This window comes from Cynoglossus semilaevis, chromosome 4 (genome assembly GCF_000523025.1).
Source record: "Cynoglossus semilaevis isolate Cse_v1.0 chromosome 4, Cse_v1.0, whole genome shotgun sequence".
NCBI lineage: Eukaryota > Metazoa > Chordata > Actinopteri > Pleuronectiformes > Cynoglossidae > Cynoglossus > Cynoglossus semilaevis.
In genome coordinates, this window is record NC_024310.1 from 19,661,217 (window position 1) to 19,676,962 (window position 15,746).

Consider the following 15,746-nt stretch of genomic DNA (forward strand, 5'->3'; position numbering starts at 1 on the left):
GACTCATTAAGATTGTCCTTCACAATAAAATGTTGAAATTATATTTAACATTGAGCTGGTTACTACAGGCAGTAATAAAGTACCGTGTAAAATGATATACTCATGTGAACATCAAATTTGGACCAAGAACAAACAAAAAGTGACTATGTGTTCTTCCATTAGGGTGTATCACCACTAGTGATCAGTGACTTTTCTGGTATGCTACTGTGTGTTATATTCGTAGCGTATGTCTGTCTGGCCGTGTATATGCATGTGACGTGCGCGAGAGAGAATGGTAGAGAAAGTTGAGAGCAGTTTGTAGCCCTGTCATGTTGAAGCGTGAGGAGCTGTTAAAACCACTGTTTATGTTCTGTTGTGCTTGGAGTGACTGATAATAGAGACCCCAACTTCCCTGTTTCTGTTTACCTCTTCTGTGGATAAGCACAAAGTGAAGGGGGTTAGCCCCGGAGCTAATGTTAGCTTAGGCTGGAGCAGATGACTACAGATGTGGACAAAATTGTTGGTACTCTTCTGTTAAAGACAGAAAAACCCACAATAGTCACTGAAATAACTTGAAACTGACAGTAGTAGTAATAAATAAAAATGTACTGAAAATTAACTTGTTGGTTCAACAGAATCATTTTAAAAAACAAAATAATGAAACTGGCCTGGACAAAAATGATGGTACCCCTAGAAAAGATTGAAAATAATTTAACCACAGGCACATGTTAAACTAAGGTGGGTCCTGTAATTAGCATAACAGATCAAGTCTTCAAACTTGTTATCAGCCAGTCTGTCTAATTAAAGGGTAAAAAGTAGTCTCTGTGCTGTTTGGTATCATGGTGTGTACCACACTGATGGTGGACCACAGAAAGGTAAGGTGAAAGTTGTCTCAGGAGATTAGAAAGAAAATTATAGACAAGCATGTTAAAGGTAAAGGCTATAAGACCATCTCTAAGTAGCTTGATGCTCCTGTGACGACAGTTGCACATCTTATTCAGAAGTTTAAGGTCCACGGGAGTGTAGCCAACCTCCCTGGACGTGGCCGCAAGAGGAGAATTGATGACGAATTGAAGAGACGGATAACACGAACGGTAAAAGAGATTAGAGGTGAACTCTGTAAAGATATAATTATTATTAGGATTGTAATATTATGATAAACTAATAGTGAAATTAGTGGCGCTTTGGCCCAGAGGCAATGTCTCTGTCATTTGTATGGAACCCCAGGATTCACCTCCTGGGTAAGTTCGAATCCCGGTTGGGGCGGTTGGTACCTTCCAGTGGAGTCACCACCCGCAGGGAGGGTTGGGGGGGGTGGTACGGTGCAATGTGATTTGGGTGGCGACCGCTGCCCCCGCGACCCGGTAACAGATAAGCGGATGAAAATGGATGGAATCGGGAAATTATTGCATCATAAATGTTAAACTTCAAGAATGGAAAACTACTGAGCATTTGTGTGACAAAGAGTGGAAATGTACGAGTAATTGTGTGACAACTGTAGCATGACAAGATATAAGTATTCTTTCTGTTGTTAAGATATAGGCTAGAACAACTTTGCATCTGGAGAACGAAACAATCCTTTATGAATCATGACACTGTGTATATCTGAGTGACGAAGGTCACGGTAACTGATGAGTTTCAGGACGGAGGCTCCAGCAGCAGCAGCAAAAGTGCAAGCCGAATGCCAAAAAGACGGATAAAGGCATCTAATCAGAAGAGGACAACTCTGTCTGTTACGCCTAAAAACTTGGGTCAGGGAAAGATAGTTGGTCAGATTTCGTGAACTGACGTCCTGTGCTGTTTGTCAGGGACCGTAGATCTGACCCAGAGCTCTGAAACTGCCTATTTTGCTGATTCTGTAATAAGTTAAGCCTAAAAATCATCTCCTATTTGCTCCAAAAAAGAACACACAGGAGCTGACTCACACAGAGAGAGATTACAGTCAAATGAGCAGAACCCAACAACTCCAAGGTCAAGGTACGTCAGTATCAGAACGCACCATCCGTCGCTGTTTGAGCCAAAGTGGACTTAATGGAAGACAACCAAGGAGGACACCACTGTTGAAAGCAAATCATAAAAAAGCAAGACTGGAATTTGCCAAAATGCATAATGACAATGACAAAAAGCTTCTGGGAGAATGTCCATTGGACAGATGAGACAAAACTGGAGCTTTTTGGCAAGTCACATCAGCTCTATGTTTACAGACACAAAAATGAAGCATACAAAGCAAAAGAACACTATATCTACTGTGACACATGGAGGAGGCTCAGTTATGATTTGGGGCTGCTTTGCTTTGCATCTGGCACGGGGTGTCTTGAATCTGTGCGAAATCTCAAGACTATCAGGCCATTCTGGAGCGAAATGTGCTGCCCAGTGTCAGAAAGCTTGGTCTCAGTCGCAGGTCATGGGTCCTTCAACAGGATAATGACCCAAACACACAGCTAAAAACACCCAAGAGTGGCCTTCTATGAGCCCTGATCTAAATCCTATTATAAACATTTGTGGAAGGAGCTGAAACATACATCTGGAGAAGACCCTCCAAACCTGAGATAGTTGGAGCAGTTTGCTCACAAAGAGTGGGCCAAAATACCTGTTGACAGGTGCAGAAGGCTCATTGAGAGTTACAGACATCACCTGATTGCAGTGATTGCCTCAAAGAGTTGTGCAACAAAATATTAAATCAAGGGTACCATCATTTTTGTCCAGGCCAGTTCCATTATTTTGTTTTTTTAAAATGATTCTGTCGAACTACAATTCATAAGCAATGTCTGATTTCCATGAGTTAATTTTCAGTAATTTTTTATTTATTACAACTTTTGTCATTTCCAAGTTATTTCAGTGACTATTGTGGCTTTTTTCTTTCCTTAACAGAAGCACCAACAATTTTGTCCATGTCTGTAAGTCTCTTCTGTGCATTCCAACTACGTAAAATGATTCTGTTGAACTACAATTCAAAAGCAATGTCTGATTTCCATGAGTTAATTTTCAGTAATTTTTTATTTATTACAACTTTTGTCATTTCCAAGTTATTTCAGTGACTATTGTGGCTTTTTTCTTTCCTTAACAGAAGCACCAACAATTTTGTCCATGTCTGTAAGTCTCTTCTGTGCATTCCAACTACGGTCGGGCACTGTTTGATACATTTCTTTTATTTAATTAAAAGTGAAAAATCTTTCTGTGTAAATATCCTGTGTTACAACGTGGACACCTGCAGTATTGGGAACACTTTATCCCGACTGTCAGACTACTTTTCTTCCTGGGAATGGTGATTGTATATTACTCGAAAAGCCCACGTTCAATTGTGGATATTACTTCTGGGTTATGGACCGTCACACTTCCATCCATCCATCCATTTTCATCCGCTTATCCGTTACTGGGTCGCGGGGGCAGCAGTCGCCACCCAAATCACATTGCACCGTACCCAAACCTTCCTGCAGGTGGTGAGTCCACTGGAAGGTACCAACCGCCCTAACCGGAATTTGAACTTGCCCAGGAGGTGAACCCTGGGGTTCCACACCAATGACAGAGACATTGCCTCTGGGCCAAAGCGCCACTGCCGTCACACTTTGGTATGGCTTTTAAAGAATGTGCAAGTTTTTAGACAAGTCAAGACAGCGATGCATCCGCCCGTCCGGAAGGTGGGCTAGTCCGGAGATGCACTTTAACGGGCTTTATTTACACAGTAACGGTATAATCTGCATTATGATCTAATTCAATAATACACAGGATCATATATGTATATTGTCGGCCATTTTCTTGCACACCTCTCATCCATGTGGATTATCCCTGTTTGAATATCAATATTATACAGTGATCTGACCTATGTCATTTGTGATATACAGATTGAGAGTCAGGTACAAAGTATTTTCATACGACTGAAACAATTACTTCATCCTGTCTGTTTGAACCACATGAATAGCAAAAAGATTCCGTTTCCAGAGCTCCTAGATAGAGATCTACAAGGCAAACAGACTTTCCTGCTGCTGTTGCCATGAGACCTGCTGTAAAGCAAATCCAGCTCGGGGACTGCAGAGACTATAAATAGCTCAGCTTGACTTTCTCATGGGCGCCTCCCACCACATTGCCCATATGACACCACAACAGCGGCAAGAACAGCAGAACAAAAACAACACAGCAGTACTGCACACTGTACCACATTTTGATTGAGATCAGAAGTCATTAGCTCACTCCTAACCACTACTGAGAAGTTACTAAAGAAGAAAAAGTTGTAATGGGTAAATACTGCGAGGAAGTGCTGAGTACAATTGATAGATAGCCAACTGTAATCATAACGATGTTAAACTCACATAAAGGAACACCATATATGGATAATAGGATATTAAGTGTTCCTTGAATGGCTAATAAGGGCAGTGGTGGCTTAGTGGTTAAGGAAGCGGACATGGGTCTGAAAGGCTCCTGGTTTGAGTGCACCAGCTGCCAAGTTAACACTGAGGTGCCCTGGATACGGCACCATCCCCACACACTGCTCCCCGGTGACAGAAGGTCACATTTTGTTGTGTGCAGTTATGTGCTATGTCACAATGACAAATAATTCATTTTCACTTTTCACTTTGACTAGAGCAGACAAGTGATTTTTATATGACATATAGCATGTAGCTGCCTCTACTTTTCTATATGGGTTGCTTGAAGATGCTATAGCTGCATATAGTCCATGAAAGAGGCCATTGTTAATGTTTTTATATACTGTATTTTCTGGAGTATAAATTGCTCCGGAGTAAAAGTCACACCAGCCAGCAAGGGTGCCCTCTATTGGTTGTTAGTGTGAAAATAACGAACATGTCCATTTTCAGTGGTACAGGAGTAGCAGATACTGGTACACAAGCCTGGATCGCGCTCTTGCAGCTGTCAAAGTGTAAAAATAACAAACCAATGGAATTATATTTTCTTTATAAGTCGCACCTGAGTATTTGTCGCAAACCCAGCCAAAGGATGAAAACAAATGCTACCCATAGTCTGAAAAATACCATTAATCCAGTCAAACAAATGCTACCTATAGTCTGAAAAATACCATTAATCCAGTGCTTCTCAATTGTTTTTATTTTTCTATGTCATGCCCCCCCTTGTGGACAGAAATGTTTTCATGCCCCCGGCCTCCCACACTTTCGTAAATTGACTTGGCTTGGCTTGCTATTATTTAAGTATTACCACAGTGGGTAACTTATGTCCAGCTGAGTTGCATTACTGCCACCTGCAGGGGTTGAACTGTAAAACATTAGCAGCCAGAAGTCAACAGACTTCATCATGACTTAGTGGTTTGTTTTCACAAGGTCGGAATGATGACATCACCCTACGTATAAATAAAAGTACAATGGAATTTCTAGTTTACTATGTGTGTCTCTGACTCAGTCGGCCTCACAGCTCCTGTATGCACATAAAGCTACAAGTGTGGTTGACCCTGGAGCACACTTTAGCTCAGATTATGGATTTCTGTAATCTCTGCCCTGTGGTTTCAGATTACACAGATTCATTTACTCACAAATCCCGCTGTGCTGAGCAAATCTGTATGTAGGTGGCTGTTAAACAAAACAATTCTGACTGTCCACGTATCACACGATACTGGCTAACTATATTTTCACAGGATATCCGAATAAATGTGTGTTCAATAACAGTATATTTCCAAACAAATATGAATATTTGAGTGGCGCTTTGGCCCAGAGGCAATGTCTCTGTCATTGGTGTGGAACCCCAGGGTTCACCTCCTGGGTAAGTTCGAATCCCGGTTAGGGCGGTTGGTACCTTCCAGTGGACTCACCACCCGCAGGAAGGTTCAGGGGGGTTGGTACGGTGAAGTGTGATTTGGGTGGCGACTGCTGCCCCCGCGACCCGGTAACGGATAAGCGGATGAAAATGGATGGATGGATGGATGGATATGAATATTTGATGGTCCTCAATTAATATAAAATAATTTGGTGTTTCAATAGAAAAGTGTTGATGTCTATGCATTATGTAAAAACAAGTTCTGACCAAAAGCATTTTGTCTGTAAATAATAATAATAATAATAATACATAAAAATGGGCATTGTGTGGAGTGACACTATAATATATATTTTGAACGAGCAATCATTTAAACGTTTTGTCTTAGAATTAGACAAAACGTAATTATTTTCATTTATTTAATTATTTTCATTTTAAAATGTTTTTTTTCACAAATGTTACTTATTAATTACCACTGCTGCCATTTTTTATTAATTACATAATAAATATAGAATATAGGTAGTTATAGATAAAGTTATACTGTACATCAGTAATAGTCCAAAGCATTTTGTTAGCTATTACAACGTTAAACAAAATCAATCTAAAATGCCTTAGGAAATTGAGGAGCGATGTCCTCATTTGCATGATGAATTAGAAAATATTTCCAAAATACTCCAAATTTTATGTTTGTTTTTTTTAAATTACTAAAACCTTACGGATCCAAGTCCGCTCCCATAATCACCAAGCCAGCCACAAACATGTGAAATAGTATTTTTTATACTTTTATATATTTAGTGTGAAAATAAAAAAGGTGTGAAATTATATATTTTAATAGTCGCACCTGAGTATAAATCGCAAACACAGCCAAAGGATGAAAAAAGTGTGACTTGTAGTCTGGAAAATACGGTAGATCAAATGACAATACATGGGCTCTAAGTCTACAAATATTTCTCCTCTCGCATTTGCCTCACTTGGGATGGCGCTGTGCGCGACACACACCGACTAAACAGGCAGTTGGTGCACGCCCATTGCCATCTCTCTTTATATCGCCAAGAATTGGTGCCTAGTAGTTTGATTACATGTGCACTAAATACGCTGATGTTCCACAGTGAAAAAAAAAAAACAAAAAAAGCAGTTGGAATAACTTGTATAATATTTGTATATATACATTGTCATATCGCCCAGCCCTACAACAAATTGACAAATAACATTTATATTCTGAGAAAATCTAAAAGAAAACATAAATAAATAAATATGTGAATAAATATATATGTAAAGTCAAGAGTCTTAACAACACAAATAGAAGAAGGAAAGTGATTTTCAAGGATGAGATTTGAAGTTCAATATATATATATATACATATATATATGTATATATATATATACATATATATGTATATGCATATATATATATATACATATATATGTATATATATATATATACATATATATATATATATATATATGTATATATATATATGTATATATGTATATATGTATATATATGTATATATATATGTATATACATATATATATACATATATATACATATATATATGTATATATATATATATATACACATATATATATGTATATATATATATATATATATATATGTCATTTATGTCAACTACACCTATAAAGTATTTTTTATTTTTGTGCAGGAATTGATCTGTTGCGTTTCCAGCCGAGGCACTGTCAGGCACCGTGCAAAGTTACTTTTTGGATCTAACTTGATGATGATGTGTTTTCCGTCCACTGCAAATGGAGCGCTTTTAAATGCACAAGTCGATGCTCTTACTGGAAAATGTCTCAACCCTCCAAAAAATCAATTAGGTACATTAGGATTTTAGCAGTGCGCCGATGATGTAACGTTACTGCTGTCAAACCAAATTAATGAGACAACTTTTCTTCCACTCATCATTAAATCCACTGTTTGTACGGAGACTGTGTATATCATCTTCCCCCAGGATACAATAAACGACCTTATATTGCATTTTTGTGAAAGAGTCTGAACAAGGCCTGTTTCTCAACTATTTTCCATCCATCCATTTTCAGCTGCTTATCCGTTACCGGGTCGCAGGGCCAGCAGTCTCCATGACCACCACCCAAATCACACTGCACCACCACCCAAATCACACTGTACCCAAATCACACCTGCGGGTGGTGAGTCCACTGGAAGGTACCAACCGCCCTAACCGGGATTCGATCTTGCCCAGGAGGTGAACCCTGGGGTTCCACACCAATGACAGAGACATTCCCTCTTGGCCAAAGTGCCACCACACACACACTAATTTCCTGAAGTGAAACTTAGGGAGAGATTAATGAAGTTTTATCTATCTACATCAGTACTTCTCAAATAGTGGGGTGGACCCCCTAACGGGGCGCAGTGCGATGCCAGGGGGGGCGTGAGGAGCTTCCAGTGGACTATGGCACGCTGGACATAAAGGTACCACTGCTGTAATGCTTGAATGATCACATGCCTCCAGTCACTAGGTGGCAGCAACTCATACAGTGCTTTGTATAGATAAAAATATACGTTATCAGGTTCTCAATAGTAGAACCTGATGGATCAAACAAGATGGCGCTACCGCTGACGGCAGCAGCCTTCTGGTCCCTGTGCAGCAGTAATCCGTTTTCACCACTTTCACTTTACTTTTCTTACTTTTTCCTTCCTCATTTCACGGAGTACTACTAATAAATGTATCCGATGGATACAGGCAATCTTAAAACTGCAACCAGAGCCAGTTCTCTCATCTATTCATGGGACGAGCTGCTGGCTCTGAGGACAGCTATCCACGTAATACGGCACAACATACTGGCAGAGGTAAAGAGGAGACACAGAGGGTGCAGAGCAGGAGCTAAAGTAAAGGCGAAGATATCAGATAAACAAAGGAGTTTCAAAACATCAGTTCCTTCCGTCATCATGGGCAACGTCTCTTTCCAATAAGATGGACGAGCTTTCTGCGCTGTACAACCAGCAGATATACCGGGAGTGCAGCCTGTTCATCTTTACGGAGACTTGGCTTACTGACAGCGTAACCGATGTCAATGTGGACCTGCGAGGATTTACGGCAGTGAGAGCCGACAGGGACACAAAGACATGCGGCAAAGCTGTCCTCGACAGGAAGAAGGAAGAAGGAAGCCTTCAGGAGTAACAACAGGAGGCAGATGAGAACAGCACAGAGGGAGGTGAAACGCTGCCTGAAGGATGCTAAGGACACCTACAGGAGGAAAGTGGAGCAGAAACTGCAACAGAACAACATGAGGAAGGTTTGGGATGGTGTGAGAACCATCACAGGCCATAAAGTTAAGACCAACTCAGAGGAGGGGAGGGTGGATAAGGCAAACAGTTTGAACAACTTCTTTACTTCATCCCACAACACCCACCCCAACCCCTCCCTTTCTCCTCTCCTCTTCTCCTCCTCTCTCCCTCCCCGCTTCTATCCCCCCTCCTCCCCTCTCCCCTCCATCCCTTCTTCTTTCCTCTCCTGTCTCCTCTCCCCTTATTACATCTCCCCTTCCTCTCTCCCCTCCTCTTCCACCGCTCCTCCTCCCCTCCCCCTTCACCACACCCCCCCCACCACCCCCTCATCACAGTCCACCCAGTGAGAAGAGAACTAAGGAGCCACAGTACACCCCTTTGGTCCAAAGGCAGTCAATCATCAAACGCTCCATCAGGAGATGGACTCCTGAAGCTAAGGATGGATGCTAAGGACATTTATAGGAGGAAAGTGGAGTAGAAACTGCAACAGAACAACATGAGGGAGGTCTGGGATGGTGTGAGAACCATCACAGGCCATAAAGCTAAGACCAGCTCAGAGGAGGGGGGAGTGGAGAAGGCAAAGTTTGAACAACTTCTTCAATCGGTTCAATCACTCGCCCCCCCCCCGACTCCCACACCCTCATTGTAGCCTCCTCCACTCCCTCTCTCAGTGGCCTACCACCCATGCTCCAGCATATCACACCTCCCTCCTTCCACTCTGCCGGTAACAACACCACCTTCAACCTGCCCACCTGCAACTCCTCTATTCCCATCCCACAACACCCACCCCCCAACTCCTCCCTTTCTCTTCCTGCTTCTATCTCCCCTCCCCTCTCCCCTGCATCCCTTCTTTCTTCCTCTCGTCTCCTCTCCCCCCTTCCTCTTTCCCCTCCTTTTCCACCACTCCCGCCCCTTCACTACCCCCATCACAGCCGACCAAGTGAGGAGAGAACTAAGGAAGCTCAGACCCCCAGAAGGAAGCAGGCCCAGACGAGGTGTGTCCACGGCTACTAAAGACCAGCGACGCTGAACTCAGGGAGCCGCTTCAACGAACCTACAAAATTGAGATTGCCATCAACACCATACACGGCAACAATAATTACCTACTAATACTATCTATCTACTTCTACTAACCTACGAATCTACTAACATCCACTGTTCAGGTTTCCCATTTTCATTGACAAATGTGCTGCTACTCATGTTTATATTTGATTGTATTTGATGTATTTGTGTGTTTTTACTGTTGTTTTGGTGCTGTAGTGCTGCTGGAGCCTAAATTTCCCGAAGGGAACTCTCGAGGGATTAATAAAGTGCTATCTATCTATTTCAAATCGCGGGAGCGGGGGGGATTGAGAATTGAGAAGCACTGATCTGCATAGTTGCAAGAAACAAACAAATGAAGAAAAAAAAAAACATAATTCCACACCTACTTGTATTAACAAGTTGAAATATTTCCCCCACAATTCTACAACTACTTGTATTAACAAGTTGAAATATTTATTTTAAAAACTGAAAAAAAAAAAAAAAACAAATACCAGTTTTAGTATATCATACAAAGACATATTTCACTTGTCACTATGTGAGTATTTGTTTCTCGTTTCTCTTTGACTACAGTGTGAGGCAGTTTTTAAAAGGCTGGCTGAGCTGGTACGACTACAGACATGGATCCCAGAGACAGACAGACAGACAGAGAGTTAGACAGACAGAGAGAGAGGGAGAGAGAGAGAGAGGGAGACTATTACAAAACATTTGACAAAGATATTCCAGATGCTTTTAATCCTTGCTCTGAACACCTTAATTGCAACGGTGAAGTATAAAATCCATCCTTACATATTCACTTCCAGTTGAATCTCTAACTCCTGCTGCTTAAGTTCATTCATTCGTACAATAAAACGTGATCATGGGGGGGAGGGAATCGGCCGTGGAGCCAATCCGGCCAGTCGCTTGACAGTTCTACGGAACATCATTCCTAACACACAACCAACCATTCACACTGACATTCACACCGATGCTCCATTCCGAGTGAACGAGAGTGAACCTAATCTGAGGAAAACCAGAGAAAATCTTCAGACACAGGTGAAACAAGCAAAGTCTATACAAAAACAAACACCAATTGGACCTTCAATGACCTTCTTGCTATTCGACCATATGGCTCTGAAGCCTGCGTGTTACCAAAAATTAGCAGAAGTACAAGGGTCTGGAAAAGTATTTGCTGTTTGTGTGAATCTTGTGCAGTTGATGTGTTGTGTAATGTTTAATTTATATAATGTATAAATTGTATAAATTGTATTAATTCATAATGCATAAAACACTTTTTTTCTTTTTTTTGTTTATGAATTAGACCAGTGTCACAACTTTTTTTTTTAGCTACACAGCAAAGTATGTTAGGAGAATTATAATCTCTCTCTCCATCAAAGAGGAACGGAATTAAAGTGTCCGTTGTCATGGTTTTACACACCATGGTGGGGTTAGTGTGAGCCGAGGATCATCGGGAGAAAGGTGCGAAAAGCTAAACAGAAGAAATAAAGACTGACGCTAGTCAGTTGTGGCCGCTAAACGTCTGCTGAAGTCGATCAAGATTGACATAAAAAGAAGTGAACCATTGATCGTTTGCAACGGTAGAAGGCTTGTAAAGTTGAAATACACAGGTGCTTGGTCTAAAAGGAAGCGACAGAAATCTCTGCAGTTTGTTAGCTGTGTTCTCCAGACATCACCTATGGCGCTAGCACCGGACGCCGACAGTGAAGGATTTATAAAACTGCAGTCATCTGAAGTGTTTCGGTTTATAAAAGGAGTGTGCAGTGGGGTGGTCTCCAGCACAGTCAATTCTGGTTTTAAGATGACAAACTTGTGCACGTTTATGTTTCATCCCAGTGAACGCTTAGACTTGTCTCCTGCAGAGACTCGGAAGGATGATCGTTCTGCCGCTGCCTCGGCTGCTGCGTCGGAGTCTTCGAAGACCTTATAAAGTATCTGTAGGAGAGTCTTATAACTTAGTCTTCGAAGAGTCTTCGAAGAACTTATGAAGTATCTGTAGGAGAGTCTTATAACTTACAACTATACCAACTATTTGAAATTATTTGTTTCAGTTTTCAGGGAGGAGATCATTTGTGTGCTACATCCCTGTTCCTGTTGCCATGTTGATAATCTTCAAATGGAATTTGGAGAAAAAAAAAAAAGTGTTTGTAGAAGATAAAAAGGAAAGAAGGTTTAAAAAAACTCAATCAAGTCTACTACGCGACTGTTGGTTAAATGGTAAATGACAGTTAGAACACAAAAAAGTGACACTGGAGGAGCAGCAGGTCCAACTGAAGCAGCAGATGAAGAGCAGTGGAGCTTTAAATGTGATTTTCCCTCTTTGTAAAGTTTGTCCCTTCTTCAGTTTGTCCAGGGACGTTTGAAGTGAATCTTATGCCCGTATGATCATTGTTGACGAGACTCCTCATTTAAAAAAAAAAAAAAAAGGAAAGAAGGTTTAAAAAAAAAAAAAAAAGTTGAAGACCAGGAGGACAATAAATACTCAACGGGTCGCCTTCATCGTTGTTTCCAGACACAGACGGGAACACTGGGCTGATTTTCTCCATCACTGTCTCCTCATCCATTTTTGTCTTCCTGCTTTTGATAACCTGTCCTCCACTGATCTCTTGATAATGCCATCCTACATGGAAGCTTCCAGACACAGGTGAAGAAGCGGGTGTGGGAAAGAAGCACCTTATCATTTGGCTTAAAAAACAAACAAACAAACGTCAAAAAATACTACAAACAAGAGAAGAAGATGCTGAAGGCAGAAGTCAGTGTTATGGTGGAAGACGGGGGACGAGGTAAGGAAAAGACCTCAACCTGTGCCTGTGGAGGTACAGAAAAGACGAGTTTAACTCAGATTTGTCACAAGTGCAAGACAAGGCTACAAGTACTAGGAAATGTATGGGGGGAAAAAAATATGCTGGACTTAAGCTAAGTCATGTCTCCCTTCTTCCTCACCCTCCTCCTCCTCGCCCCAACCCTCTGCTACTCCTGCCAACTCATAATGCTTCTTCCTCAGTTCACCCAGACGCTCTCGCTCCTTCTGCAGTCGGGTCTCCAGCTCCAGAACCAGGACCTGAGGAACATCACAAAAACTTTATTTTATATCACCTGAATTCTCCGTACTTTTTCATTCAAACATAGTGACTGACATTTCTTTTTTTTAAGAGTGGCTACAAACTGTTGCAATACAAATAAACATGGTTAAATATAGAAATGTTGTTAAATATTGAGAAGTACAAAAATTACATGGAGAACAGGGGTATCAAACACACGGCCAAAACCGTTCCACCTGGGGTGTCAATCTGGCTTGCTTGAAAAAAAAAAAAAAACTTCCGCTGCACTTAAGGTTCCTAAGAACAAAGTGGCGTTAATCGTTAAAAGGAAGACGTTTGTGAGGACCAGAACCCTTCCTAGAGCTGGCCGTCCGGCCAAACTGAGCTAAAAGATCACTGTTGTTGAGCTCCAGTATTGCAGTCAGAAGAAAGTTGTAGAAAGTGAACCATTACTGCAGCCTTCTACCAGTCGGGGCTTTATGGCAGAGTGGCCCGACGGAAGCCTCTCCTTAGTGTAAGACACATGAAAGCCTGCATGGAGTTTGCTAAATAAACACCTGAAGGACTCTGGTCTGATGAGACCAAGATAGAACTTTTTGGCCTTAATTCTAAGCGGTATGTGTGGAGAAAATCAACTGTCCAATACAGTCCCAACAGTGAAGCATGGTGGTGGCAGCATCATGCTATGGGGGTGTTTTTCAGCTGCAGGGACAGGACGACTGGTTGCAATCGAAGGAAAGATGCATGCGGCCAAGAACAGAGATATTCTGGACAAAAACTCCAGAGAAGGTTCAACTTCCAAGAACTTCCAACAAGACAAATACCCTAAGCAAAAATAACCAAGGAGTGGCTTCACAACAACTCAGTTATTGTTCTTGAATGGCCCAGCCAGAGCCCTGACTTAAACCCAATTGAGCATCTCTGGAGAGACCTGAAAATGGCTGTCCACCAACATTCACCATCCAACCTGACAGAACTGGAGAGGATCTGCAAGGAGGAATGGCATGGAGTTTCCCCATATCCAGGTGTGAAAAACTCATGGCTGTATTAGCTGCAAAGGGTGCTTCTACTAAATACCTAGCAAAGGGTCTGAATACTTATGACCATGTGATATTTCAGTTTTTCTTTTTTAATACATCTGCAAAAATGAAGAGAAAACAATTCTGTGTTTGAATAAGGAAAGAAAATTAACTTAAATGACTTTAGCAAGTGGCTGCAATGAAACAAAGAGTGAAAAATGTATATATATATATATACATATATACATATATATATATACATACATATATACATATATATACATATATACATATATATATATACATACATATATACATATATATACATATATACATATATATATATATATACATATATACATACATATATATATACACATATATATACACATATATATACATATATATACACATATATATACATATATATACATATATACATATATATATATATACATATATATTCCTTTACCTGTGCGTCCATCTCCTGTCGTTTGATTTGCGTGAGAGTCATGCTAGAGAAGTCCATTGTGTCTGGAACAAGGAGTAATGCAGATTATAATTTAGATAGACTCAAAATGTGTATAAGAGCTGGAAACACTTTGGCTGAACCTCATCGTCTCACCTGTTTCTTCAATTTGGGACTTCCCGGACTTAGTGGAGGCCACGACTGTAGCAGTGGCCTGTGTGACGCCCCGGGAGGCCTGCTGGAGGCGCCGCAGGTTAGCACTGTCTTTATCTGCTTTTACCTGAAAAGGTACATTTCATTAAAACACTTTTGTTTTATTTTTATAGCTGAAACTAAGACAAAAAATAAGTGTAAGTATATACACTTTTTTCATTCCTTCAGCTGGGTATGCGAACTTACACTCAGGGTGCGACTTATATATTAAAACATATAATTTCACACTTGTTAACAGCCACTAGAGGGCACTCTAGGCTTGCGACCAGTATCTGCTACTCTTGTACCACTGAAAATTTGCATGTTCATTATTTTCTTCTTCTTTATTATGCATTTTTTGGCTGGTGCGACTTATTGTCCGGAGCCACTTATTCTTCTGGAAGTACAAATATATACATATGTGTCATTCAAGTATACTGATGTTTTCTTACCTTAGAGGCAGCTACCAGTTGTGCAGTACTGGCAGCTATTTCATGTGAGCACACCATCAGTTCCTCAAACTTTCCTTTTCCCTGCACCACCAGATCAGCAGCATCTCTGCATTAAAAACAGCACAATATTTTCTTCGAATTTTACATTTGCTTTTTCGTTCTTTTTTTTTTTGATATCCTTCCCTTCTGTTTCTCATTTAACCTTCCTCTTGTGTTCGCTTTCTGTTACCATCTCTTATGTTAACGGGTCGGTTTTGACCCGTGTCTTAAATCAGCTGTAAAATACACTAAAAACAATTAGCTATTATCCAATTTGTTTCTCATCTCTTGGTTACCTTGTTAGGCTTCCATATCCATGAAAATATTGGTTTTAATATTTTTGGTGTGGGCCTCTGGGCCTTTTTTTTGTCAGTATACCCCTCGATTTCAATTAAAAAAAATGGTAAAATGAACCTCAACAGAATCATATAAATAAATAAAAGGTTGTTGTGTTACCTGACTATTACTAAGCACTATTAGAACACATCTCTTAAATAAATTTGTTTTATTTATTTTTTAATTTTAATATTATTAACTA

General features: G+C 40.6%; 1 protein-coding gene across 1 annotated transcript in view; it reads right to left on the reverse strand.

The window, feature by feature from the left end:
• Positions 1-12,176: 12,176 nt before the first annotated feature.
• Positions 12,177-15,746, reverse strand: part of hip1 (huntingtin interacting protein 1) — a 48,831-nt gene continuing 45,261 nt past the window's right edge. The window contains 4 exon segments of the mRNA XM_025054938.1: positions 12,177-12,804; positions 12,940-13,057; positions 14,529-14,590; positions 14,682-14,805. Of these exon segments, the coding sequence (XP_024910706.1) occupies positions 12,794-12,804; positions 12,940-13,057; positions 14,529-14,590; positions 14,682-14,805 (315 nt within the window). The 3' untranslated portion in view covers positions 12,177-12,793.